Source organism: Nomascus leucogenys, chromosome 21, assembly GCF_006542625.1.
Source record: "Nomascus leucogenys isolate Asia chromosome 21, Asia_NLE_v1, whole genome shotgun sequence".
NCBI classification, from domain to species: domain Eukaryota; kingdom Metazoa; phylum Chordata; class Mammalia; order Primates; family Hylobatidae; genus Nomascus; species Nomascus leucogenys.
Genome location: NC_044401.1, coordinates 23,383,430 through 23,409,508, shown reverse-complemented (window position 1 = coordinate 23,409,508; position 26,079 = coordinate 23,383,430). Strand labels below are relative to the sequence as shown.

The 26,079-nt window shown below is 36.9% G+C and overlaps 1 protein-coding gene across 5 annotated transcripts in view; it reads left to right on the top strand.

The window, feature by feature from the left end:
• The window catches only part of EPHA6 (EPH receptor A6), a 963,391-nt gene that overhangs the window by 915,874 nt on the left and 21,438 nt on the right, over positions 1 to 26,079 (top strand). For all 5 annotated transcript variants that reach the window (XM_030801993.1, XM_030801992.1, XM_030801995.1 and 2 more), the window contains one exon: positions 16,630 to 16,779. In XM_030801993.1, the coding sequence (XP_030657853.1) occupies positions 16,630 to 16,779 (150 nt within the window). The remainder of the gene's footprint in view (positions 1 to 16,629; positions 16,780 to 26,079) is intronic.

Below are 26,079 nucleotides of genomic sequence, written 5' to 3'. Positions count from 1 at the left end.
TCTAATTAGCAAATCCTTAGAGGATGTGATGATTAATTTTATGTGTAAACTTGACTGGCCTAAGGGATACCTGGATATCTGGTAAAACATTATTTCTGGGTGCAACCATGAGGATGTTGCAGGAAGAAATTAGCATTTGAATCAGCAGACAGCAAAGAAGATCTGCCCTCATCAACATGGGTGACGGGTGGGTATCACCCAATCCATTGAGACCTTGGATAGAACAAACAGGCAGAGGAAGGGCGAATTCTCTTTCTCTTCTGGACCTGGGATATCCATCTTTTCCTCCTCAGACATCAGAGCTTCTGATTCTCAGGCCTTCAAACTCTGACTGAATTATACCATCAGCTTTCCTGGTTTTCCCTCTTGCCGATGGCATATCATGGGACTTCTAGGCCTCCATAATTATGTGAGCCATTTCTCATAATAAATATCCTCATATATCTGTCCATATCCTATTGGTTCTCTTTCTCTGAAGAACTTGACTGATACAGAGTATTTTCCCTAATACATAAATTTAAAGTGAATGTAAATGGTGCTTCTATAGTATGTGATGGTCTTCAAAAAGAAAATTTTCTAATTTTTTTATTATGTTCCTTCTAACTTTTACATGACTAACTTTGACTCTCTATTTAGATTACTTAAAACAGAGTAAATGGCATCCCATTTTTATCTGTAATATGGGAAATATTAAATCATAACTGCAATACACATATTTAATGTATAAAAATGTGGTGTCATGTGAATATTACAGAATTACGAAGTAATGTTACTAACTTTCTAGACATGGCAAGATTTTCTTATCTGCTCTCCTATTTTCCTTCTATTTCCCCATCAGCAATCCACAGAGCAGCCAAAGTGATGTAAAATAAAAATAACAAAACCAAACAAAAAACAAAATTTTATCATCCCCTTGCTTAAAGCCTTTCAATGGTGTTCCATTGCCACAAAACAAGGTCCAAATGTTTTTAATGCCCGAGGAAGCTCTTCGTGATCTCTCCACTGCTTACTTCTCTAGCCTCATCTCTCTTCGTCCTTTATCTCACCTCTTTTCTCCAATTGAACTCAGCTTCTCTCAGTATCTCTAAATCTTACATTCTCCTCCCTACCTGGATCAGTCTTCCCTCCCACATTTCCCATCCCCTCCTCTCTCACACCTCTTTCATTCATCTAACTCTATTCATCTTTCATAAGTTTCCAGCCTAGTCTTCATTTTCTCTGGAAGGCTCCCCTGACTCTCCACTATTATGGCGCCTCTCACATTTCATGGCATCGTTTAGAATCACCTATTACATGATTAGCGCTGTTGTGATTGTACACTACATCTCTAACATTCATTTAACCAATATTAATTGAGCACTTATTATGCTTGGGCTCATTTCTAAGCACTGAGAAAACATCAAAGAACCAAGCAAACAAAGTCTCTGCCTCAGGGGATTTATAATCTGTACACACACTGAATGTTTGACAGCAAGAACTGAGTGAAAGAAAACAGGACAGTAGAGAACAAAAGAAAAAGAACAGATCAAGAAGAGTATAGATTAAAATAAGAAAAAGCCAAGAGACATTCAAGATAAAAATGGAAAGGGCTCTTAGAAATCTGGATTGATCTTTTAAAAGACCTCACTCCACAATTGGATAAGCCCTCTTTTATTTTAAATCATCTTTTGCCACTGGCTTGTGATATCATTTGAAGATGATATAAATTATTTGTCGCTTCTTTCTATTTGCAGCCAAGTATATCCAGATTCTGTCATGTTATGCCACGCAGTGCTCCAGTGATGTCCTCCAAGAGCCATCTGCTGTCCACAATGAACAAGGCTTCAGAACCCAAATGATATACTTAAACCTGAGCAAAACAAGCTGGAAGCTTGTTTAAAAAGGCATTGCTTTGCCAAAATGTATTCACTGGAAAAATCTGCTATAAAACAGTGAATATATTATGCAAGTAAAATTAGACCTTTCAACCTGCTTGGTATGATGCATGATTGCACACATTTACTGTAGTTGATTCTGCCAGATTTAAAGTGATTTTATTCTTTTTATGAGATATTTAGTGCAAAAGGTCAAAAGAGAGATTTAGGATCCCTGTCATCCTTTTATTTTAGGAAAAACACTCATTTACACCACTTTTGATCACAAGATACAAATCTTTAAGCCACAACAAACAAAGGACAATGACAAACAAAAAAGAAATCAAACCAAATTTTGTATAATTTTGCACATAAAAAAAGTGACAGATGCAACCCAAATTATAAAATTCCGTTTTGTAGAAATGCGTTTCTAGTGATGGTAACATTGTGAAATCTCACTGCCTGCTATTCTAGTTGTCTAACCAAGCCTTCGCTGACATGGCTATTGCTACTGTCTCCAACTTCACAATCATCAGTTTTTCTAAGGCTCTTAGTGGCAGCAATTTCAGACAACTTGCAATTTCTTGGACATGAGATGCTGTGTCGCCCCTCTGTGCCTCTTACTGTGAACTTTCTGTTTTCTCTGAAGGGATGTCCTAGTCTTTTTGTCCTGCTAGTCAAATTCCGATTTTTCTTGTCAGCTCTACCTAAAAGATTACCTCTATTCTGAAAGTTTTTTGCCTCCTCACACAGCCGTCCCAAAGAACTGATCCCTCCTTTTTTTTTTTTTTTTGGTGCCAATTGAATCTGGTACAGACTTTTGTTAGAGCCCTTACCGTCTGTGTTGCTATTATTTATTTACATCAATGTTTCTCTTACTGCAACATGAGCTCCCTGAGGACAAGAAGCATGTCTTCTTTGTGACTGTAGCACCTGGCATGTGAGATGTGTTCAAGAAACTCAAGACTAAGGGAATGAATGAATGAATGCCACCAGTGACCTTCAGTGCCTCTCTAGTGGTACCCTTTTTAAATTGAAAATTTAGACTGAGAAATCCCCGCTTTCTTTTTTTCCTTATCATTAATCAAATTCATAATGATGACTAAAAAGGAACTGAAAATCAAAATGTGATTTCTACTTATATAGTATAGTTCTGAGACTGTGCCTTTCATTTTACACCACTTTCCTAATTCATCCCAAGTCATCCTCCCAGCAAATAATCAATAAATTTACATTATAATCATAGCACCATAATAAATACTGTGAAGTAGCATTTAGTAAAAAGAAGAATAAAAGACCCTCCAAAACTTTTATAAACTTCCTGGGAAGACGGTACATTCATCTTTTAAAAATTCAAATAACAGTACATAGAGGTTATATGATGCTAGGTGCAAAGTGAGTGAGGCAGACAGTAAGTGTTATATATAGGCAAGCATAAGAGGAATAATCACTTTGATCATAAACCAGTAAGGATCTGAAGGTTCCATTGGTTCTAGAAATGAGAAAAGTTGAAAATACAGCATATTGTGTTGGAATAATGGAATGAAGAATAAAGGTTTGTATAAATTTTCTCAACTATGAACCTGAGGATAAGTAAACTGTCTTCCATTTTTTAATCAACTTAACCCAGCTTTAAATCCTACTTAAAATATGATATGATTTGGCTATATGTCCCCACCCAAATGAACCTCCAATTATTATCCCCACATGTCGAGGGAGGGACCTGGTGAGAGTTGATCGGATCATGGGAGCAGTTTCCCCCATGTTGTTCTCATGATAGTGAGTGAGTTCGCATGAGATCTGATGGTTTAAAAGTGTTTGGCAGTTCCTCTCTCTCTCTCCTGCCGCCATGTAAGATGTACCTTGCTTTCTCTTCTCCTTCCGCCATGATTGTAAGTTTCCTGAGGCCTCCTCAGCCATGTAGAACTGTGAGTCAGTTAAACCTCTTTTGTTTTTACCCAGTCTGAGGTAGTTCTTTATAGCAAAATGAAAATGGACTAATACAGAAAATTGGTGCCAAGAGTAGGGTACTGCTACAAAGATACCTAAAAATGTGAAAGCAACTTTGGAACTGAATAATGGGCAGAGGTTGGAACACTTTGGAGGGCTCAGAAGGAGACAGGAAGATGTGGGAAAGTTTGAAACTTCCTAGAGCCTTGTTGAATGGTTTTGACCAAAATGCTGATAGTTATTTGGACAATGAAATCTAAGCTCAGGTGGTCTCAGATGGAGATGAGGAACTTATTGGGAACTGAAGCAAAGGTCCTCTTACTATGCTTTAGCAAAGAGACCACTGGCATTTTGCCCCTACCCTAGAGATCTGTGAAACTTTGAACTTGAGAGAGATGATTTAGGGTACCTGGCAGAAGAAATTTCTAAGCAGCAAAGCATTAAAGAGATGACCTGGCTTTTTCTGAACAAATACAGTTATATGTGTACACAAAGAGATGGTCTGAAATTGGAACTTATGTTTAAAAGGGAAGCAGAGTGTAAAAGTTTGGAAAATTTGAAGCCTGACCTCGTGGTAGAAAAGAAAATCCCATTTTGCGGGCAGAAATTCAAGCTGCCAGCTGCAGAAATGTGCTTAAGTAAAGAGAGGTCAAATGTTAATCACCAAGACAATGGGGAAAATGTCTCCATGGCATTTCAGAGATCTTCATGGCAGTTCTTCCCATCACAGACCTGGAGGCCTAGGAGTGAAAAGTGGTTTCACTGGCTGGGCCCAGGGCCCCACTGCTCTGTGCAGCCTGAGGACTTGGTGCCCCATGTCCCAGCTGTGCCAGCTCCAGTCATGGCTAAAAGAGGCCAAGGTTCAGCTCTGGCCATTGCTTCAGAGGGTGCAAGCGTCAGGCCTTGGTGGCTTCCATGTGATATTGGGCCTGCAGGTGTGCAGAAGACAATAATTGAGCTTTGGGGGCATCTACCTAGATTTCAGAGGATGTATGGAAATGCCTGATGTCCAGGCAGAAGTCTGTTGCAGGAGCAGAGCCTTCATGCAGAACCTCTACTAGTGCAATATAGAGGGAAAATGTGGGGTTGGAGCCCTCACCCATAGTCCCTACTGGGGCACTGCCTGGTGGAGATGTGAGAAGAGGGACACTATCCTCAAGACCCTAGAGTGATACATACACCTGGCCCCATGCAAGTCAAAAAAAAAAAAAGCCACAGGCACTCAACACCAGCCTGTGAAAGCAGCCAATGGGGCTGTATCCTGCAGAGTCACAGGGGTGGAGCTGCCAAAGGCCTTGGGAGCCCATCTCTTGCATCAGTGTGGCCTGGATGTGAGACATGCAGTAAAAGGAGATTATTTTGGAACTTTAAAATTTAATGACTGCCCTGTTGGGTTTCAGACTTGCATGGGGCCTGTGGCCCCCTTGTTTTGGCCAATTTCTCCCATTCGGAACTGGAAGATTTACTCAATGCCTGTACCTCCACGGTATCTTGGAAGTAACTAGCTTGTTTTTTATTTTACAGGCTCATAGGTGGAAGGGACTTGCTTGTCCCAGATGAGACTTTGGATTTAGACTTTTCAGTTAATGCTGGAATGAGTTACAACTTTGAGTGACTATTGGGAAGGCATGGTTGGTTTTGAAATGTGAAAAGGACATGAGATTTGGGAGGGGCCAGGGTGGACTGATATGGTTTGGCTCTGTGTCCACACATGAATTTCATCTCAAATTGTAATCCCCACATGTCAAGGGAGGGATTTGGTGGGAGGTGATTGGATCTTGGGGGCAGTCTCCCCCATGTTTCATGTGATAGTGAGTTCTCATGAAATATGATGGTTTAAAAGTATTTGGCAGATGCTCCCTCACTCTCACTCTATTCTGCCACCATGTAAGACATGCCTTGCTTCCCCCTCACCTACTGCTATAATTGTTAAGTTTCCTGAGGCCTTTCTAGCCATGTGGAACTGTGAGTCAATTCAACCCTTTTTGTTTATAAATTACCCAGTCTGAAGTAGTTCTTTATAGCAATGTGAAAACAGACTAATACAGAAAATATGAGCATTTTAATAATTCTTTCAGCCAAAGTCTACTTTTAAAATAGATTTATTTGTATTAAACGTATTTTGGTATTTCCAGCTCCAGGTACTTCCAGACATTTTTCCAAGTTCTCCACCTTTGGGGGTAAGCCCTTCAGCCCCATCCTTTCCCTAGAGTGATGTTCTTCAGTCTTTCAGATGACTGTGCCCTCTTTCCTATTGAGTGTACTTCAGACTGAGTAGCTGACCCCAAACAGACTGCCTCTAAAGATGTCATTCTTCATCTTTTCTCTCCTACTCAGATGATAGTCAGAGCTAGCCTTTCTGACAATGGTAATTTAAGGTCACTGTTCCATTCTAAACCAATATATCACAACACTACATGCAATAGCTGCAAAAGAAGACCTGCTGCTCAGATATGTTCCAAGCACTGTGGATCTGTCAGGAACAGTCTAACTTAATGTATAAAGAGCCTGTGGGCATAACAATGGCACAGGAAGCAACTGAGCTCTGCACTAACACTTTCTGTCTGTTTCCTTAGACAGAAGTGAAGGTTGTTCCCTCTGTTTTAATTCACTGGGGTATTACATATATTAAGAAATCATGGAATATTAGACCTTCATATGAACTACAAGATACAAGTCCAGTTCCCTCTATTTACAGAAAAATCTGTAACTTGCCTAAGATCACAAAACAGATTAGAGAAGAAAGAGGGCCAAGAAGCCAGGATTCAGCTCTACCATTGTTTTGTCTCTCTACATTGCATGCTGTTTGTCCAAAACAAGCACCCCAGGATTTATGAGAATCACCCTTGTGTATACTTTGGAGTACTATACAAGTTTTCCATTCTTTTTGAATATTTGTTTTTAAACAGAGTTTGCAAATACTACTAGTATAAATATAGGTATGCTTCACTTTATGCAATTTATTTTCCTAATGACAGGATCTAAATCTTTTCCTCAAATAATTTTCATCCAACCATGGATAGAGATAGATGGTATATCAGTCAGCGATATGGTTTGGCTGTGTCTCCACCCAGATTTCATCTTGAATTCCCACGTGTTGTGGGAGGGACCTGGTGGGAGGTGGTTGAATCGTGGGAGTAGGTCTTTCCCATGCTGTTCTTGTGATGGTGGAATTGGTCTCACAAGATCTGATGGTTTTAAAAATGGGAGTTTCCCTTCACAAGCTCTCTCTCTCTCTCTTTACCTGCTGCCATCTATGTAAGACATAACTTGCTCCTCCTTGCCTTCCACCATGATTGTGAGGCCTCCCCAGCCATATGGAACCATGAGTCCATTAAACCTCTTTCTTTTGTAAATTGACCAGTCTCAGGTATGTCTTTGTCAGCAGCAAGAAAATGGACTAATACAGTCAGGATTCTCCAGAGAAACAGAACCATTAGGATATATATATATCCTTATATATATATATATATATATATATATATATATATATATATATCCTAATATATATATATATCCTAATATGTATATATCCTAATATATATATATAATTTTATATATATATATAATTATATATATATAATTATGGGAATTCATTCCCGTGATTATGGAGGCTGAAAAGTCCCAGGATATGCCATCTGCAAGCTGGAGAACCAGGAAAGCTGATGATATAATTCAGTTTTAACCCAAAGGCTAAGAAAGGGGCAAGGGCAGGGGAGAACTTGCATAGGTCCCAAAGTCCAAAGGTCTAAGAACCTAGAGTTCTGATGTTCAAGAGCAGCAGAAGACGGATGTCCCAGCTCCAGAAGAGAAAGCAAACACCCTTCCTCCACTCTTTTGTTCTATCTGGGCCCTCAGTAGATTGGATGATGCCTGTCCTGAAGGAAAGCTTCTGTACTTAATCTACTGATTCAAATGCTAATGTTTTCCTCCAGAAACACTCTCACAACCACACTAGAAATAATGTTTTACCAGCTATCTGGTCATCCCTCAGGCCAGTCAAGTTGACACATAAAATTAATCATCACAGATGCTACAGGGATTAATCATTGCCCTGTATGAGTATTATTCTCACAGTGCAACCTGATAAGAAAGCAAAGTACCCACTCTTTAATGTTACACATCAAACTGATACCACTGATATAAAAATGCTTTATAAAACTGTCAAATGTTATATATCTGAAGAGTTATATTTTCATTAAAAATTTAATGTATTAAATATCTCAATATTAACAATTGCCAATGGCCTGGAATAATTAATCTTTCACTCCCCTTTATGATTTATGTTGTACATTTTTTAAAAAGAAAACCCATTACTTTTGTGTTAATTTCCATAGTTCTTTGCCATAAATACTACAAATAAGAAACTTTAAAAATCATTATTTAAAATACACTGGGGAGGGTGGGCTGGGGTAGGTAGTCTTCTGTACAGCTGGGTTTAAAAAAGGGAGAGAGAGAATACCTCAAGAGAGATGTTAGAGAAGAGTACTGCTGTCCAGATAAGAGTGGGAATAGTATTTTAAACTCATTTTAACATATTATCAGCTATCCCTAAGTCTTTACCATGCAGTATATTTTCAAAACCATAATAAGCGATGTTGTTTTGAAAAAATTGCTTGTACTGTCAGTAGTGTTTAAGTTATCTAAACTCAGATACAATGGCAATTCTCATAATAAAGTACATATTTATTCTCCCACACTACAGTAGCATTGTGTCCTACATTATCTACCTTATAGGATGAAATAGAAAATCCAATTTTACAGATGTCCCCCAGAATAGTGTTACTCATTTAATGATATAGCACCTATGTTCTCAGTGAAAGAGAATACTGAGAAATAGATGGTAATGAATTATTTTCAGGAGCAATTTAAGGGGAAGCAGGTGAGAAGGATACTAATTCTTCAGGGTTTGAATAGCACGATAAGCAGTGTTTTATTACAGGAACAACAAAAAATTAGCATTCACTGAGCTTCTTATACATTTAAACAATGAATAAAAATGTAGTGTAGTTCTAAGTATTCCAAATGAGGAGAGGAGGAGAGTCTTTCCATAGTTAAGAATTTTTTTAGCAAGTAGAAAACAAAGCTGATGATTTAGCTATTCATGTGTATTTGAAATTGTTTCTCATCTGCCCCTATTCTCTATGAAAAATACACTGTAAAACAAATTTCAAAAGTAGATAATTGTGTATTTCATAATCAGATGGAAGGGTAGGGTTAGAGTTAGGGTGGGGGAGGGACGGGGCAGCAACACCGACAGGGCCAGGAAGATAATGGAAATAGGTCAAGTGTGTCTGATGAAAGACTTGGTGAGAGGGTGGAGCAGATGCTCTAGAGAGCCCACGCCCTGTCTAAAGACATTTAGTTTCAGTTTAAGGAAACAAAATAAAAATAACTTAGCCATGAGAAGCCTAAATTCAGACCTTTTTCAACCCAAGGACCAATAGTTGGTGAGCTCTGGCTTCATAAAATATAAAACCCTGAGACCTCAGTGAACACCCTCGTGAAGGTCCTCAGCACACATATGAAAACCTGGAACAAGGGATAAAAAATCTCATGTAAGATTTTTTAAAAAGTTAGTTTCATATGTTTGTTACCTAAAACAATGCTGCCTACCATCGATTTCTGCAGTGTTTATCAGCTTATAAAAATTGGTTATTAAGAACCAATATTTTAAAAATACAGTGCCAAAAAAAGCTTCTTTTGCTTAGGATAAGAGTGTTTTTAATCTGGCATCTGTGAATCTTGAGACATTGATACAAAATTGTGTGCACCTGCACAATCTCATGTGCATGCATGCATGTATGTACATATGTGACTGTGTCTACATGTGTATTTCAAGGACAAGCGTTTCAGCTTACCGAGTGTGCCATGACCTCAGAAAGAGAATAGAAACACACAGGAAAAGCAAGCAATCCAGACACAGTCCTTATCAGGCAGGTCAAGCTGCAGACAGAAGTCTGGCCTGCCAGCATTCAACCATAAATGATATTACACGATGACAGAATTCTACCTGTGAAATATTAAGATGAATAAAATTTGTCTCCAGTCTTGGAAGGGCACTGGCAGGACAATGGCAGGAGTTTAAGTATGGGACCAAACTCACTGGACCAAGACACACAGATTTCCTTGAACTAGGCCAAACAAGGTCTAAATTACTAGAACTGTGTCAGAGACTGTCCATCAGCAGAATTGACTTTGCACCTCTGACTCCTAAAATCTGTTGTTTGAGAAGATCATCCCTAAGCCTGGGCATGGTAGGGGTGAGTTCAGTGATTGCACATGAAGGAATTGAGATGCTGATCTGGGCTGGAAGCCCAGTGAGTCCAAAAAAAGACAAATTTTGGATACATAATTAAGGAAATAGATAACATTTACTGAGTGTACACTAGGTGCTGGCTGCTAAGAGGTGCTTTGTGCATACCATCTCATTTAATCCACTTAGAAAATGTTATCTAGAAGCCAAAATATGAGAAGTTTCTCCTTTGTAACTATAAATGAATTCATTCCACTATTAGCCTTCAAACTTTCTTCAAGCAAAGACAGATATTATCTCCATATTAAGACAGATATTATCTCCATATTTCAGAAAAGGACAAAACTTTCCAGAGTACCAAAGTTTCCCTAGATTTGTAAATCTCAATAAAGGAGAAGTACACATGACTCTCTGAAAGAGGCTGGGCACATAGTTTTAAAACACATGCACAATATAATATTGTTTTACACTATAAAATAATTTGTTGATTTGGGAATACAAACTAGGAAGAGATGCACAAGAGATGGATTTCTTTCTCAAGATCAGTGATTCTCAAAAGTAAGAGGACTATCCCCCTAGTTAGGGTTGTCTGTTATAACTAGTGAATTTGAGATCATTCTGTGACTTGCTATGACTTTTTGGGACACCATAGTGAATTAAGGCAGAAGGCCCCAGAATGCTGACCTCTCCACAAAAGCTCCTGAAACGAGACCACCTCTGCCACACATAATCCCACCAACAAGAAATTATAATTTAAAATCATCCTCCAGTAAGTATATTAATGCCTTCTTTGTCTGACATCAGTAAGACTCCATATAATAAGCTTTCCAAATAACCAATGGTTACCCATTAAGAGTTAAAAAATAAAAAGGAAGAAAAAGTCAATGTCTTGGTTTCAAACCTTTCCAATATATATTATTCATGCTGTTGTCTTCTTAAACAAAGTGTTTAAGTTACTTTTCCTCTTGCTTACCACTCATGATCACCACTGTAACCGTGAATTATTGGCCAGGGATGTAACCCAAAGTGTGCTTGCCTCCTTTTCTGTCTGCCATCAGGCTGTCTGCTCACATGGTCTTGGTACCAACTCATATGGCCTATCTCTTTACAATTTAATGGGAGCTGAGAAATTGTGGGCAAATGTCAAAACTCATTATAGTTTACTATTTTATGGTCATTAATTCAAATCCCTTCATTTTGCAGTTCTGAAATCTAAGACTCCGGGGATTAAGCCTTGCCCAAGGTCACACAGTGAACTATAGTAAAGTTGCATCTTACAATTTGTATTTCAGGAAGAAAAATATGTTTAGTCAAAATTGCTCTTAAGGATTTTTTAAATTATTCTTTAGTATAATATATACTCATTTATTGAGTACTATAGAGATAGATTGAGAACATAGGAAAAGTCTACAGACAGATTACTGTCTATTCAAACCCTTTACCTTCAAGATAACCATCAAATCCAGTAAATAAGAAATGGAGAGAGACATTTTAAGTGTTCTTGCTTCTCTACAGAATTTTTCCATTTGGTTCCAGTATTAAGCCTCTGTATCCTTACTACATTTCAATTGATTGGTCTCTCCTCTGAAGATTAGAGGCTTATGTAGTAATACTCGGATGTTAAATGCACCTATAATACAACTCCACTCTGGGGATATAGGGCAGACAAAGATATACAAATATACAGTACTCCTTGTTCCCTCGTCAGCACTTTTTCAGCTACAACTAACTACCTACTTATTAGACAACAATCTCTGAATATGACTTGGAAAACAAAAACACAGAAGGTTTACTAATAAACATTTTAGTACCCCTCCAGTTTACTTATTTCCTGTTTTTCTTTTGTTCCCTAAGTTATTAAGCTTGCTCTGTAAGAGAAGTATTAGTAAATGAGAAGCCATTTGAATTACATTCAGTCATTTTGATTAGCATCTTTGGTAACTTTTTTCTCTCTCATAAACATATGGTAAAGCAACATGTAATGTTCCAATAATTGTGATTTCAAATCTAAAGTACTATTTGTTCATTCTCAAAACCTGAAGCAAACATCTGGTGGTTAATGCTTTGAGAAAAAAAGTACCTTAGTGCATTACCTCTGTATATGATTCAAGATCATGGGCAAAAATATGTAGATGAGATCAAGCCATGAAAGTTTAAGTTGATCCATTCAATTAAAAAAGGAAAAAGAAAAAACCCAGGTGCTTCTGTGTTTCCTCTAATGTAAGGAAGGGAGACTATGCAGTGCCTTAAGGGCTTCTTCCTTTCTGCCTCATCTTGCAATTAGATATAAACTGTAGCCAGTATATATCCTCCCATTGGAACAAAAGGTATGACTGCTTCCCTATCCCTATTCCATGTATGCTCAGAATTATTCCAGTTTGTGCATACCATCAGGTTCATATTATCATGCATTTTGTTAATTAGAATTCTATTTCCTACATTAAACTTATGTCCCATTTTTTTCATGTTTTATTTTAAGATTTATTCCAGTTCATACTTTCCATTTAAAGACAACAGTTGTTGGCCGGGTGTGGTGGCCTATAATCCCAGCACTCTGGGAGGCCAAGGCAGGTGGATGACTTGAGGTCAGGAGTTCAACATGGACCATCACCATGTTGGTCAGCCTGGCCGACATGGGGAAACCCTGTCTCTACTAAAAATACAAAAAAATTAGCTGGGCGTGGTGGCAGGTGACTGTAATCCCAGCTACTCAGGAGGCTGAGGCAGGAGAATTTCTTGAACCCAGGAGGCAGAAGTTGCTGTGAGCTAAGATTGCACCATTGCACTCCAGCCTGGGCAACAAGAGTGAAACTCCATCTCAAAAAAAAAAAAAAAAAAAATTGAAATAAAATTTGAAATAAAGATGCACTGTCCATTTTGTAATGTTGTTCATTTTAACGAAGTATTTTGAAAAAAAATTTTTTTTATAGTGGTAGTGTATTAGTCTGCTAGGGCTGCCATAACAAAACACCACAGACTAGGTGGCTTAAACAATAGGAATTTATTTCTCACAGTTCTAGAGACTGGAAGTCCAAGATCAAGGTACTGACAGCTTGGCTTCTCCTAAGGCCCAACTCTTTGGCTTACAGATGGCTTCTTCTTGAGGATGGCCTCAAATGGCCTTTTCTCTGTGCCTGCATGACTCTGATACCTTTTCATCTTCTTATAAGGAAAGGACACAGTCATATTAGATGAGGGCCATACCCTTATAACTTTATTTGACCTTAATTACTTCTTTAAAGACCCTATCTCAAAATATAGTCGCAGTGGGGGTTAAGGCTTCAATGTATGAATTTTAGGGAAACACAATTCAGTTCATAACAGGGAGCAATGCCATTAATCAAATATTCTGTAATACCTTCTCCTTGAAGAAAAAAATAAAATCTTACGAAGGAAAGTAATAATGTTGTCATTTATATGTGATATCAAATTATTCAAAATATAAATTTATATGTGAATAATTTATATGTAATATCATTTATAGGTGAATGAGTGAATGAACATAAAATAACCATTAACTCTGCTTTTTGACCTATCTTAATAGAACCCACAAAGATTTAGCAAAGGAACAGCCAGGCAGGCTAGCAAGTCATACTTTTACATATTGTTTTCTGGAGCAAAGAAAGATCCAGCATGAGAAATGCCAGATGGGACTGCTGCCCTTGCCCTTGTATATGCTCTCGGGTCAAACTGACAAATTTGATCTTTGTTCTCTGGAAATGTGGCTTCCATATTGGAAACAAACCTGAATCTTACTTAAATAGCTCAATATGCAGAGCCACAAGACTGAGGCACTTTACTCACAAACATACAATAAAACAAGAATACTGTAGTATTGGTGCATAAATACAAGTAGAGTTATCCTTACCCCCTTGTGAAGATCACACCCATTTTTTAGAACATGACTTTATGTCCAGTTGGATCATTTGCAGTGTTCTCATTTCTGAATTATTTTAGTGCTTTGGATTAGGGTAGATAGATTTAGTAAATAAAAATATAGAGTGCCCAGTTAAGTTTGAATTGCAGATAAACAATAATTTGTTTTTTTTTAAAGTATAAACATGTCTCATATAATATTTGGGATGTACTTATACCAAAAAATTCCCTTGTGGAGCATACTTATAATGAAAAATTATTTGTTATTTATCTGAAATACAAATTTAACCATGAGTCCCTTATTGTATCTGGCTACCCTACTTTGGGTTCAAGAATGAATTTTCTCCCCTTGCACCTCCCTGCCCCCCAACACCCTTAAACTACTGTCACCAACTTTGTAAATTTAATTCCCTAGTCTTAATTTGGTGCTGCCTTTAACCTCTGCCCCGACGCATGAAAACCTCAGGCGTCAGGCTTCCTTCTATTGGGCTGCTTTGATATGTGGTTACAGAATCCCTGTGCTTAAGTATTACACCTTTACATCATATGATAGCATTAGTATACATAAAGTACTTAATAATATGTTGAGAAATTTCTAAACCTTGAAATTTCCAAGCCCTGGGCTCAGTTTGTCCACTTGTAAAATCAGGGGAGTGGATTCAAGGTGTTTTCCCCAAGGTTTCTTCTAACAATTCCATGCTACTAGTCTTTGAAATAAGGGTACCATTAATGCTCTCACTTGCCTTGTGAAACCTAAATTGTTCCCATTTTGGATGAATCCCCTCACCCCAGTAAGTAGTGTTTACTAAACATTACCAAATAAGTAGTGTTTACTAAACATTACCAAATAAGTAGTGTATACTAAGCATTACTAAATAAGTAGTGTTTACTAAACATTACCAAATAAGTAGTGTTTACTAAGCATTACTAAATAAGTAGTGTTTACTAAGCATTACTAAATAAGTAGTGTATACTAAACATTACCAAATAAGTAGTGTTTACTAAACATTACCAAATAAGTAGTGTTTACTAAGCATTACTAAATAAGTAGTGTTTACTAAGCATTACTAAATAAGTAGTGTTTACTAAGCATTACCAAATAAGTAGTGTTTACTAAACATTACCAAATAAGTAGTGTTTACTAAGCATTACCAAATGAGTAGTGTTTACTAAACATTACCAAATGAGTAGTGTTTACTAAGCATTACCAAATGAGTAGTGTTTACTAAACATTACCAAATAAGTAGTGTTTACTAAACATTACCAAATAAGTAGTGTTTACTAAGCATTACCAAATAAGTAGTGTTTACTAAACATTACTAAATAAGTAGTGTTTACTAAACATTACTAAATAAGTAGTGTTTACTAAGCATTACCAAATAAGTAGTGTTTACTAAACATTACCAAATAAGTAGTGTTTACTAAGCATTACTAAATAAGTAGTGTTTACTAAGCATTACTAAATAAGTAGTGTTTACTAAGCATTACTAAATAAGTAGTGTATACTAAGCATTACTAAATAAGTAGTGTTTACTAAGCATTACTAAATAAGTAATGTTTAGATTACTCAATTAATAGTTTCACCTTTAAAGATATTTAACTTAAATTCCTTAAGGGCCAAAGGACACACTTTTATTTCTTTCCACCCCTACTTGCACCAGGCTTTGCATCCAGTGGGTGATCAGATTATGTGATCATGATCATGGACAATGTTGAAACAATCCCTTTGTGGTGGGCTCTGACTGTCAAAAATAATTTTTGTTATAAACCTAAGCCATCTCCACGGTTTAAGACAGCAATCTGGGAGCTGCTCTTTGTTCTCTTCCGCCATCTAGTGGTGCTAGGGCTGCTTTCGTCCCTTCAACTCGCACTTTGGAGCTGCAGGGATTTTAAAATTGTAAATCAAATGGATGAATTGTTTTATTCTTGTCATTACAGTAAAAAGGGATTTATAGAGTGTTTCAAGAGATAAAAGGTAATAAATGTTAATAAAATTTAAGTGTAACACAATGGCAGACTTTAATTCTTGAACCTTTAAATTTATACAATTTAATTCCTTTAATATGTTAAAATGTTAAGTTGAAATTGAAGAATAAAAATATAAACTATATTAAAGTTTTTGAAAGAAAGATTATCTTTTCAAGGTGCGCTTATATACCGGTTAAGAATGTTTTCATATAAAATAAATGTAATCATAGCAGATGTAAAGCAAAGAAAGGGAACAAAATAAAATTCTGGTAAGTATTGACTTGGTAGAGAATGTTTCCGTTCTGTATTTAAGCATTTGTCTTCAATTAAGTTAGAGATTATTCTCATTATTATTTATAAATGCAATACAATGTTTAATGAGTGTTGAATGATATTTAGTTTTAATGTCCTATAATCTGGAACTTTCTTCAAATGGCGTTATAGAGGGGTTGTGTGAATCTAAACTAAAAATAAATTTCTCTAATGAATGAAATAAAATATTTCTGAAGTGTGACTTATTTCCCATTAAAGCTATTTTTATTAAATAATTATAGGAAATATTTCTGACATTTTAACATTATTCTGGCTTTCTTTATATTTTAATTTAAAATGCCAGTGCTATTATGAAGTATTTAGATCTTTCTAATAAAAAATATTTAATTGGAATACCATTTTGTTTTTAATACAATGATAAGCCATCTAAGAAATCTCCAATTTGTTTTCCAGGGTGGAAAAATCCCCATAAGGTGGACAGCCCCAGAAGCCATCGCCTACAGAAAATTCTCCTCAGCAAGTGATGCATGGAGCTATGGCATTGTCATGTGGGAGGTCATGTCCTATGGAGAGAGACCTTATTGGGAAATGTCTAACCAAGATGTAAGTGCTACTGATAGTTAAACTGCCATTTTGTGAATGTTAACACATTAGCTTGAGGGGGAAATATGCCTTTTGTTCTCACTCAGATTGGCCTTTATCTTCCTGAGAGCTGCTCATGGTCTATGGCTGAGTTTGAGAAGCTGAGTAACCTTTCACTCTGAGCTGTATTTGGTGTCCTCAGGGACAGCTGCCAGGCTGTGCCATGTGAGTGCCTGATCCACGTGTTACATCTGAGATTTCCATGCTTGTTCTAATGAAGTTTGACTGTGTTTATGCAATAGCCTTGACCTACAAGTAAGACAAAAGAAAGAGTAATGTTTACTATTCGTTTCTTCCTTAGGGCAATTCAATGCACCACTGTAAAGAGCAAATTAATTTAGATTAGACGATATCACTTAGAGGGAAAAAAGTGAATGCTTTCAGGCAATGCATTATCAATATATGCCATCTAGTACGGTTCTTTTGACATGCATGACCCTTAATGCAAACTGTTTTGTGTCTATTTTATCTGTAAAACTACTTTGGTGGTTGATACTATAATATTATAGAACAGGAGAATTCACACATTTAACCCCTGTGACCTATCCACAGTGATAGAGACAGTATTCAGAAGATGCAGGTACTCTGACAATGCAAATAAGTGTGCTGTCAGAGCTGACATTATATTTTAAGTTCCCACTTTCTCATCTCAAAATTCAGGCTTTGTCTACTCACCTCTTCTTCTCAAACTATATGATGGTTTCTGATACAATAGTAATGAGAAATCACCTATACTGTGATTCTGAATGTTCATAGATGGAAACAAAGGCTATGTAACTGTAGATAATCCCTAAACACTATTGCCACATCTCATTTATTTTTGCCAGTTTTAACACAACTGAAGCAACCCACACACACCTCCACACCTCATACTATCCCAATCTCAAATTGTCCAAGTATATTAAGGACTTAATCACAGAGAAAATTTATCCTTTTCTAATGTCAGGCATAGATAAGATTGGATTTTGGTTGGCTGGCCATGGCTAGTGTTTCTCCCTGCCATACAGTACTGCTTTTGAAACTGACTCCTTAGTACTGTGGGTGTCTACTGACTCTGTGGAAAATGCTAGGTCCCGAAGCTAACGTAGCAGCAGGTTTGAGGCCAAACACACTGCTCAGTCATTGTTCTCCAAAGCACAACATCAAACTGCAAAGCCAGTGTGACTGGGCCCTGCAGAGCATTTGGCCTTAAGGACAAAGTGCATCGTAACCAGCAACCTTTGCTCCACCCCCGCAACACTTAGACTTTTTGGATCTGGGTCATTTGCCTACAGTCTGCTATTCATCAGGGAATCTTATTTGAAGGACCCCTTTGCTCTTCCCTGCCACTGGGCTTTGTTTGGGGCAGTTCCTGACTGCTTTTCCAGTTTTTCCTAAAACTGAATTCCAGAGGCATAAATTTGTTCCTTCACTTTCAAAAGGAACCCATATTTGGGGATTTTGTTTGTTTTAACCAGTTACCTTAGGTGGTAAAAGCCCTGGTTTCAGTTACCATAATTCCTCTTCTGCCCTAAACTCAAGATAATGCTTGCCTGCTTGTCCTATTTTAACACCACTAAAATAGGCCATTCAAGCAAATGCCCAGAATAAAAAGTCCTTCTCCTCTAGATGAGTTACAGTCTTCACTGCACAGAAGTGGCTGCACCTCAAGTACCCTCCCTAATTGGTATTCTATTTAGTTCCTGTCTTAACCAGTTCCCAGCAGACTTAAATCAGAGGGCCCAAAACTTTACCAATATACTGGTATCAGTAAGAAGTTCTTGAGCATCCATAGATGGCATATGTATATTTATTTGCAGATTATATACAAGTACTACTGTACTAATATATTCATTAAAAACTATTTAGTGAATGCCTTCTCCATTCTAGGAACTAGGCTTTCACCAGAGAACAAATATTACATTTGGAAGGGACTGTAAAGATTATCTAGGCCAATCCCTTTATTGGTCATGAAACTGAGGCAGAGAGAAGTGACATATTTCCTTAAACTCTCGTAGTGGTGACTTATTAATTCTCTTAGAAAATAATTCCAATAAACTTCTAGAATAGGTCATGGGCAAGGAGAAGAGGAATAATTGTATATTTCTTGGTGGTTTTGTTTACAGTCCACGTAGCTCCTCACGTAAGGCCAGTGGTTTCTTGCCCTCATGGAGCTTACTTTCTAATGGGAGGGAGACAGACTATAAACAAAATCTAAGTATATAACATGATAATCACTGCTATGGGGGAAAAAGCAAGAGAAGAGGATAAGAGATATTGGGGTGTTGATTTAAATATATATATTGCAAAATATATTCATGAAAGTTATTGTTATATGGTCATAAAAGTAATAATCATTCTAGTTAGACATTCTTAAATAATCATTCTTATAATAGGACGATACAAATAAATATAAAAAGCAGTTCCATGATTTTTCCTGCCCCCCAGATTATGGCACCACCCATTTAGTAACCATGGCCACGGTTATGTGGACTATAACTCAATCATGAAAGACACTTAACTTTAAAAGTGCCTCACTTTCAATAAGTACAAGAAACGGGTTAGATGATTTTTAATATCTACTTTAACAGTAACATGCTATGATTTTATAATCTCTGAAGAAATAGTTATTATATTTTTCTCAGCAAATGGAATAAGGAATGATTCATAATATTCTTTTCTGATGTTTAGGACTTTCCCGAATCTCTGCAGAGGTGCCAAGAATTAGATAGGATGTCCACAGAGCAGAAGGACAAATGAAGATGCCAGACCACAAGACAGATTTTTTAGGAGAGCAGCTTTTGCCCAAATGTATAGTTTTCAATATAGACCACTATGTAAATTGTTCTTAATAATTGTAGCCTAAAGCAGTCCAAACCCTGTTGCCCACCCCTCCTTTCCTGGATCTTGCCCAAAAGTTTGCCCAGCCATTCTGGCCATGTATATTGGTGATCTGTGTCCAAGATGACCATTTAGAGAGGGATTTTTGTCTATCAAACCTCATTTGGCCACAGAGGCTCTATCTGGAACCTGGAGAAAATGCTGCAGCCAGGAGTAGAGTTCCAACATTAAGCTCATTCTCATTTGTTCAGGATTGCCAATGCTCACAGCACAAGGCTGAACTCTTCCTCCACCCAGAGCTTGGTTGTTTTTCCACCAGATAGGGTTTAAGCTGTTGTATTGTCATGGTCTTGACGTGCATTACCAAAGCATATTCAAGCAAGAATCTGGGAAAAGGGGAAAAAAGAGGATGGAAGCCTGGGGGGTGAAAAAAACCCAAACCTTGAGGTCCTCACATCAATCCAAGACTACAGGAAAATAGTAAGAGCTAAAATCTTTTATGTATCTTGTGCATATTTTTTGCGCTGCAGTAAAGAGAGTTGAAATTCTGTTTAGCTTCACATATTGGAAGTCAGCATAACTGTGACAGATCCTATAACCAGGATTTTGTTTGGAAGCAGAAATAGCTTAATCAAAAACTTCCCAGCTGCTCTCTCCAAATACTGGCTATTCCCTATCTGTCCTGCATTTCTCATTTATTTGATCAAAATACAGTATTACGTCTGACTTTTTCCAAGCAAGGCCTCTTTTAAATGAAAATGTGATAGACAATACAAATTTGACAATGTTCTGTGAGAATATTTTATATTTTTACTACAATTTGGTGAGTTTAACAAAGCTATTCATACAGATCAAATGGAATGTTACCATGCTTTATGATTTTAAATTAGTTTAAGAAATTTCAGATTGTTTTTATGAGTTTCTCCATTCTGCAGACTGTTGTATATTTTATTACAATGAACAATTCTGAGTCTGCAGAATCTGTTTTAGTGAATAATATAACAAGTTTCCCAAAGGTCAGTGGTATTATACTTTAGGGAAAGGAAATAAGAAAAAAAGAGTACACAGAACTATTCCATAAAAGACCTAACAAAATATAACAGCAGGTGCCATCTGCTTAGCCATTCAGCAGTTAAGCATGCACCAGTCATTAGACAAAATATGTATGTGGGGTGGGGATGGGGAATTAGAAAATCCAGTTCTCAGTAGGCCAAGCATAGTAGCTCACACATATAATCAATGCTTTGGTAGGCTGAGGCAGGAAGATCACTTCCCAGGAGTTCCAGACCAATGTGGGGAATATAGCGAGACCTTGTCTCTACAAAATATAGAAAAAATTAGCTGGGTGTGGTGGCGCACACCTACAGTCATAGTTACTCAGAAGGCTTGAGCCCAAGAGTTCCAGGTGACAGTGAGCCATGATGTGCCACTGTACTCCAGCCTGGTGACAGAGTGAAGTCCTGTATCTTTTTTTTTTAAGGGGAATAAAGTAAAAGAAAATGCAGTTTTCACTCTCAAAGAACCCACTATGTAGGTAATGAGATAAAATTCTGGTATTTTTAAGTCTTATCCCCACCCCCAAATAGAATGTAGACTCATCAAGGGTAGATGCTGTGCTCTCTACTTGTTTTTTAAATGGAAACAATACTGTGTGAAAACACAGTTATTGTTTAATAAATATATATGCCAAGAAAGCTTGCAGATTCTATTTTTCAGGGTTCCTTTGATTACAAATAAAAGAAACGTAACCCAAAGTAACATAAGCAAAAATTAGGAAATTTTTTCATCATGAAACTAAGAAGGTGGTCCAACATTGCTCAATCCAGAGGCTCATGCAGGATTTTTAGTGCTTCACTAGGTGCATTGACCTCATTCTCTCCTGCTACTAAGTTCTTCGCTGTCTGCTTCTTTACATTCCAGGGCTCAGTATTCCAGCTTTGCAACCCCAGCAAAACGAGACCTTCTTTCTGTGCAAATTCGTACACCAATCCCAGAGGAGATTCTGGCTGGCTTTGTTAGGACCCTGCCCAACACTAAACCAAAACCATGCCAGGGAAATGGACACTATGATTGACCCAGCTAGGTTTATGTGCCAGTCTGTGCACTTAGAGGTGGTCAGAGCATTGTAACTGGCAGTTTCCCCATAATTACCTCGAGCGAGGGAGGAATTCCCCAAAGCAATGCAGTTGTGCTATCAGAAGGTGTATATTACTTTTTTGGTATACATCATTTTCAAGAGCAACTTTATTTACTGCAGTATCAAATGACAGCAAAATATTAACATTGTGCATCACTGTATTCTAATGAGGCAGCAGATTATATTGAAAAGACCAGTCGGGCTTTAGAACAAGATCTCTCAACCTTAGCACTATTGACATTTGGGGCCAAAAAATTCTTTGCAGATAAATATGTTACATGCTTTGCAGCACATTTAGCAGCATACTCAGCCACTAAGAAGCAGATGCCAGTAAAACCCTCCCACAGTGTGGTAACCAAAAATGTCCCAGATGTTGTCCTGTCATCAACATAAGATGGAGGGGAAAATCACCCCCAGTTAAGAGCCACCGCTTTCTAGCTAGAAAGATCTGGGAGCGAATCCCAGATCCACAATTCACTAGCCATATAATCTTAGGCAAGTTGTTTAAGCTTTCTGAGAGACTGGGTATACTGAGGTTCAAAATACCCAGCTCTGGAATTTGAAAGAATTAGAGATAATATATGTAAAGTATCTGGTACATAGGTGTTTAATCAATGGGAATTAATAGCTTACATTTTCTGGTCTTACTATTAGCCAAGTATTTTATATTATTAGCTCATTTCATTTTCAAGATTATTCTCTGATGTAGGTAACCATTATTACTCCCATTTCTAGATAAGATAACTGAGGCTTATAAAGTACAAGTAGCTTACCCATGGTTACATAGCTGGTTAGTGATAACACCAAAGTTCAGGCCCCCTGCTGACTCCTAAATGCACGCTTTTACCCATTAAGCTCTACTGTGGAAGTCTAATTTTCAAAGGAGTCTCCATACCACAGTTCTACAAAATGAGATCAAAGCACATTTAATTATGCATGCTACTCTATCACAAGAGTAGTATTTTCATTGTTTCCTATTAGCAAAATAATGTAGATTGACTCCCAGTTGTTTAGAAATATAAATATTTTCTACAGGATTTTTGTCTTGATGTTAAAAATTTATAAAATGTACCATACTGTTACTATATTTCTTAAAATATAAAGGCAGTAGCTTAAAATCAAATTTTAAAGATTGACATATTTAGCCTATTACCAGAAACATTTCACAAGTACCTTGAAAGTGTATATAGCCCCTTGCTGTTTTCTAGCATATGAAGATTTTTCTTCTTTTTTATAAGGTATTTCAGGGTAATGTTTTATGTTATTTTCATCCACGTTCAAAATAGTTATTATTTACTACATAATGGAAGTGCATTGTAGTGCTGGAGCTACACATGCTCCAAAGATGATACCAAGGGCACTGTGGTTCTTGCCTCCAACACTTATACCATGTAGTGTACTTAACAGAAGAAAATGGAAGCAAAACATGAACAGCAGGCAACATTAAATAACCAAATCCCCACAGAGCTCATATGTAGGGAAAAAAGTAGTGACACTTAAATGAGAGGTGACTTAGCTGAAGCTAATGATCTTAAATGTAAGATTGCAGTCTTGGGTTTTGTTTTGTTTTGTTTCTTTCCCCTGACATGATGCTGTTAAAAAATAAAAATCACCTTGAAGCAGTTTGAAGCCCAAATGCCTCCTGGGTATGGTATCATTTAGGCATATGCTAGCTACCAAACTAGTTCAGTTTCCCAAAAAGAGAACTGCTATCAGGGAGCATTTCATTTGAGGTTTACTAGAAAACAGTATGCTTCCTTGGTGTTTTTGTTTTCATTTATTTTTCCCTCCTTGCTTCTCAAATGCTTTTAAATAATAATGGGTTTTGCTTTAGATTGCTTTCTGAAACTCACCTGAGGGGGAAAATATGGAGTTTATCATTAGAATTTTATTTTTATAGGTGATGTGGTCGGAAACAAACTTTTGATCTTAGCTGAATTGATTCGTTTTTTCCAAATTTAAGAAGGAAGAAAATAACCTTTTACTGTACTTCCTGTTTGTACTCATAATTCTATAACCTTTCTCAATTATGGGTCAGTCCTTCAGCCAAGAATAGTGGATATGTAGAATCCACTTACCTGAAATGCAGCATGATTTTATGACTCAGAGATCCCAGTCATTTCCGATTTTTGTCTCTGATTAGATTTTCCAAACTCTACTTTATTATGTAATGGTCCTTGTGTAATGATCTGTGTAAGACACTACAGTAAATTGCTAAAAGCCCATTTCTATTATTTCAACCTTCCATATTACAGAGGAATTTTTACATTTATTTGAATATGTATTCTACCAAAGGAATTTTCAAAAAGGCCTTCGTTTTCTTAACTTTTCAGTAATTCCTACTGTTGGTAAATAGGCTATTGCAGTATTTAATTAAATACATACTAATTACATGAGTATGATGTACATCTGCTACAGAGGCAAGAATAATAGAGAATATTATGAGATGTAATCAATCATAATTCCAATAAGTTTCAAGGAGAAGAAACCAGTAACCAATACGGTACTACCACAGTATAACTTTCAAGGGAAAATTTTTTTAACTGAATGACCACAAAACTGGAAAATGTGTACATGCCAGCAATATTTTCATAAAAAATTAATTATACCTTTAATTTCTATCTGGAAGAAATATATTTACTAGCTTTAGAACTTATGATTTTTATTCATTTTCATGCTCTTTGGAGCCTTTACAAAGAGAGCATTTTCAAATTCTCTTTTTCTTTGTAGTCATAATCTATTTTTCCATAGCTTTTAGATATTTTTAGTGGAGCCAGGAAATGTATTATTTAGAGCTGTCTACTATCTTTCTAAAATCAAAATGATCCACCAGTGAAGAAATCTCATTTTTTTCCCAGAGAGTGCTTGGGAAATAGCACTAAGTCTTAAGAACGTCAGCTTCTTAAAGAAAAAAAATAGTCTCAGAAAAGTAGATTTGGAATGTGTCCTTGTATTTTCAAAAACGTAATTTGTTGTCCAGGAACTGGCATAGTAAGAAATACCGTGGTGCCCCAAATCTTCCTAGCTTTACTTTACAAGGATATACTCTGGTTCTGTCTGTATTTTTGTCTCAATATAGAGGTCCATCTAAGCACTTGGAACTCTGTGAGAAATATTCCTTAGAATGGAGGCCAAATCCAGAATTAAATTTACAGAAACTCCAGATCTAGAGATGTTACCAAAGTTCCTACAGACTAAGTCTTCGGTTTCAATGACCAGAAACATAGATTTTTTGAGGTGAAATGTACTATTGCAGACAGAGTCCAGTCCTCTTTCCTTTATCAATGAAGAGTCAGAGACTTGCCCAAAGGCAGAGCTTGGTTAGTGACAGCTTAGGACTTCAGCGCGGTTTCAGGCAACTCCTTCTCCAATGTTGTTTCCATGACTTACAAACTGAATGAGACTTTAAACTCTTAGGAACAAAGATTTTTTAAATGATGAATGATGTCATCAACAACTTTTTAACATATGAGAGTCCTACATGTTGTTCCTCATTTTGTCCACTCATTTAACAATCCGAAAAAAAGGAGACCTCCTGAAGGACCAACACTTTCCATTTTATATAGGTCCTTGACATGCTATTGTGACTTCCAAAAAGAAAGGATGGAGAATTGTCTTAGGTGTAGGATTTTAAGAAAGCTTTTTTTTTTTTTTAATCTTAAAGCTAAGAAGAAAATCTTAAAAAGAAAATCTTAGGCTAAATAACAAATTAGTCTCTGAAAAAAGTGTTTTCTGTGTCTAAATATTTCATCACTGTAGCCATTTTTTTCTACAATTCTTTTATTAGTATACCTAATTTCATTTGGCATTTGATTGCTTTTAACTGAGTTATACATTCTGAATGTTGAAAAATATTGAATGAGAAAGTATATTAGTCCATTTTCACACTGCTATGAAGAAATAACCAGAGACTGGGTAATTTATAAAGGAAAGAGGCTTAATGGACTCACAGTTTCTCATGGCTGGGGAGGCCTCACAATCATGGTAGAAGACAAAAAAGGAGTGAAGGCATGTCTTACGTGGTGGCAGGCAAGAGAATATGTGCAGAGGAACTGCCCTTTATAAAACCATCAGATCTCAGGGGACTTATTCACTATCATGAGAACAGCACGGGAAAAACACACCCCCACGATTCAATTACCTGCCACTGGGTTCCTCCCACGACATGTGGGGATTGTCAGAGCTACAATACAAGATGAGATTTGGGTGGGGACATGGCCAAGCCATATCAGAAAGTATAAAATTACAAGTGTTATTTACTTACAACCACTTTCCTTCTGCCTTGTTTTTTTTTTTTCTCATAT